A 1,955-nucleotide genomic window follows, 5' to 3' on the forward strand; every position below is an offset into this window, starting at 1 on the left:
CTTTGAGAAACGAGTTTGGAGGTCTACACATGCGTGAAGCGGAGACGGTTGATGACTTTGCCACAAAGTTGACCACAATAGTGAACAAAATTCGTGCATTGGGTGACAACATGGAGGAGGCCTACATCATCAAGAAACTCCTTCGTGTTGTCCCTTCCAAGTTTATTCAGATTGCATCGACGATTGAGTAGTTCGGCAATCTCCAAATGATGATCGTGGAGGAGGTCATCGGGTCGCTTAAAGCCCATGAAGAGCAATTATGGGGTTACGATGATGAGAAAGAAGAACACATCCTATTGACAAAGGCCGAATGGAAGGCAAGAGAAGAAGGTGAAGGTACGTCGAACTCGTTGAGAGGACAAGAAGAAAACAACTGGCGTGGCCGTGGGCGTGGACGCGGACGCAGTGATGATAGAAGTGGAAATGAAGGCACTCATCAAGAGAAGAAGTTTGACAAGACCAAGGTGAAACCCTATAATTGTCATTATTTCGGTCATTATGCCTATGAGTGCAGATCCAAGAAGAAGGATGAGGAAGCCTATCTTGTGGAGAAACAAGATGATAATGATGATGAGCCGACACTACTCATGACAACCCATCTTGTGGAAAAACAAGATGATGATGATGAGCCGGTGCTACTCATGACAGAAGTATGCGAACCCTTGCAAGACATGAAGCATGCGGCAGAGGAGATCATGTTGCATGAGGTGAACATCAAGCCTAGTGTTAGAACTAAGGAAATAGTGTATGGGAACAACTTGTGGTATCTTGACATGGGTGCAAGTAACCACATGACCGGGAGCCGAAGCCAGTTCTCAGAGTTGGATGAGACAATAGTTGGGAGAGTCAAGTTCGGTGATGATTCTGTCGTAGACATCCAAGGAAAAGGCACTATAATGTTTCAGTGTCAAAATGGTGAGCATCGTCTTCTCACAGATGTTTACTTCATACCTAGTTTGTGCAGCAATATTGTGAGTTTGGGCCAACTTGATGAGCATGGATGCGAGTCGGTGATAAAAGGAGGATACTTGTGTGTCTATGATAAAGGTGGAAGGCTATTTGCAAGGGTGAAGAGATCAAAGAATAGATTATATATACTCAATGTTAAGGTAGTACATCCTGTGTGTTTGCTTGGAGAACATGGAGATGTGGCATGGCTATGGTATGCTTGGTATTATCATTTGAATTTTTGAGCATTGAGCGTCTTGAAGAAGAATCTAGTACATCAAGAAAGGAATAAGCACATCGACATTAAATATCATTTCATTTGTGATTGTGTTCAAAAGGATGACATCGAAGTTGAGTACGACAAAACGAAGGAGCAGCTTGAAGATGTCCTGACAAAGCCTTTCATCGAGTTGCGAGATAAGATAGCTTGAAGGACATGAGGAAGACATAACAAGATTAAGGGGGTGAATGTTAGAATTAATCTTGTTATTGCATTTAGGACCCTATGTTATTTATATATTACGTTTAGGCATTGTTGCATTTATGCATTTAAGTTTGCAGTTATGACCCTCCTTGTTTTATAAATTGCATTTGTATTTAAAATTATGTTAGGATTATGTTTAGATAAGTTTGTTAGTTTGAATCTGTTTAGTTTCTTGGTGGCTAAGTAACTTAGTTTGAATTCAGTTATCAATATCAATATAAAAGATAGAAAGGTGGGGAGTTTTGGTTGACCATGTCAAAAATTATCTCATCTTCTTTGAGTGTTCTTTGTGTGTTTTTTTGTGATTTTCCTAACAAGCTCTTCCCTCAAATTGATGACGACAAAAGGTAGGATTAGTGACATTAGAAATTTACAATATGCTCATTCAGAAGAAGTGAAGAACATTGTGTTTATGACTTAATTTTGAAAGTAGTCTTGATGCATATTGTCCATGTAGACCAACGGAAAAGCTATTAAGTGTGATGCAATGAAGAATTACAACTAAATTTCATTGCTTTGTTTT

General features: G+C 39.6%; 1 protein-coding gene across 1 annotated transcript; it reads left to right on the forward strand.

The window, feature by feature from the left end:
• Window positions 1–209: 209 nt before the first annotated feature.
• On the forward strand, window positions 210–1,379 carry LOC120278480. Its single transcript, XM_039285272.1, has 2 exons — window positions 210–1,109; window positions 1,287–1,379. The coding sequence occupies exons 1-2, from the start codon at window positions 210–212 to the stop codon at window positions 1,377–1,379; spliced, it is 993 nt and encodes a 330-aa protein (XP_039141206.1).
• Window positions 1,380–1,955: the final 576 nt, after the last annotated feature.

The sequence above is a fragment of the Dioscorea cayenensis genome, chromosome 16 (genome assembly GCF_009730915.1).
Source record: "Dioscorea cayenensis subsp. rotundata cultivar TDr96_F1 chromosome 16, TDr96_F1_v2_PseudoChromosome.rev07_lg8_w22 25.fasta, whole genome shotgun sequence".
In the NCBI taxonomy this organism is placed as follows: Eukaryota; Viridiplantae; Streptophyta; class Magnoliopsida; order Dioscoreales; family Dioscoreaceae; genus Dioscorea; species Dioscorea cayenensis.

Coding starts and splice junctions, on each gene's coding strand:
- LOC120278480 (XM_039285272.1), top strand. CDS start 210: ATGATCGTGGAGGAGGTCATCGGGTCGCTTAAAGCCCATGAAGAGCAA. Junction 1,110..1,286: donor TATATATACTCAATGTTAAG/GTAGTACATCCT, acceptor TGTGTTCAAAAG/GATGACATCGAAGTTGAGTA.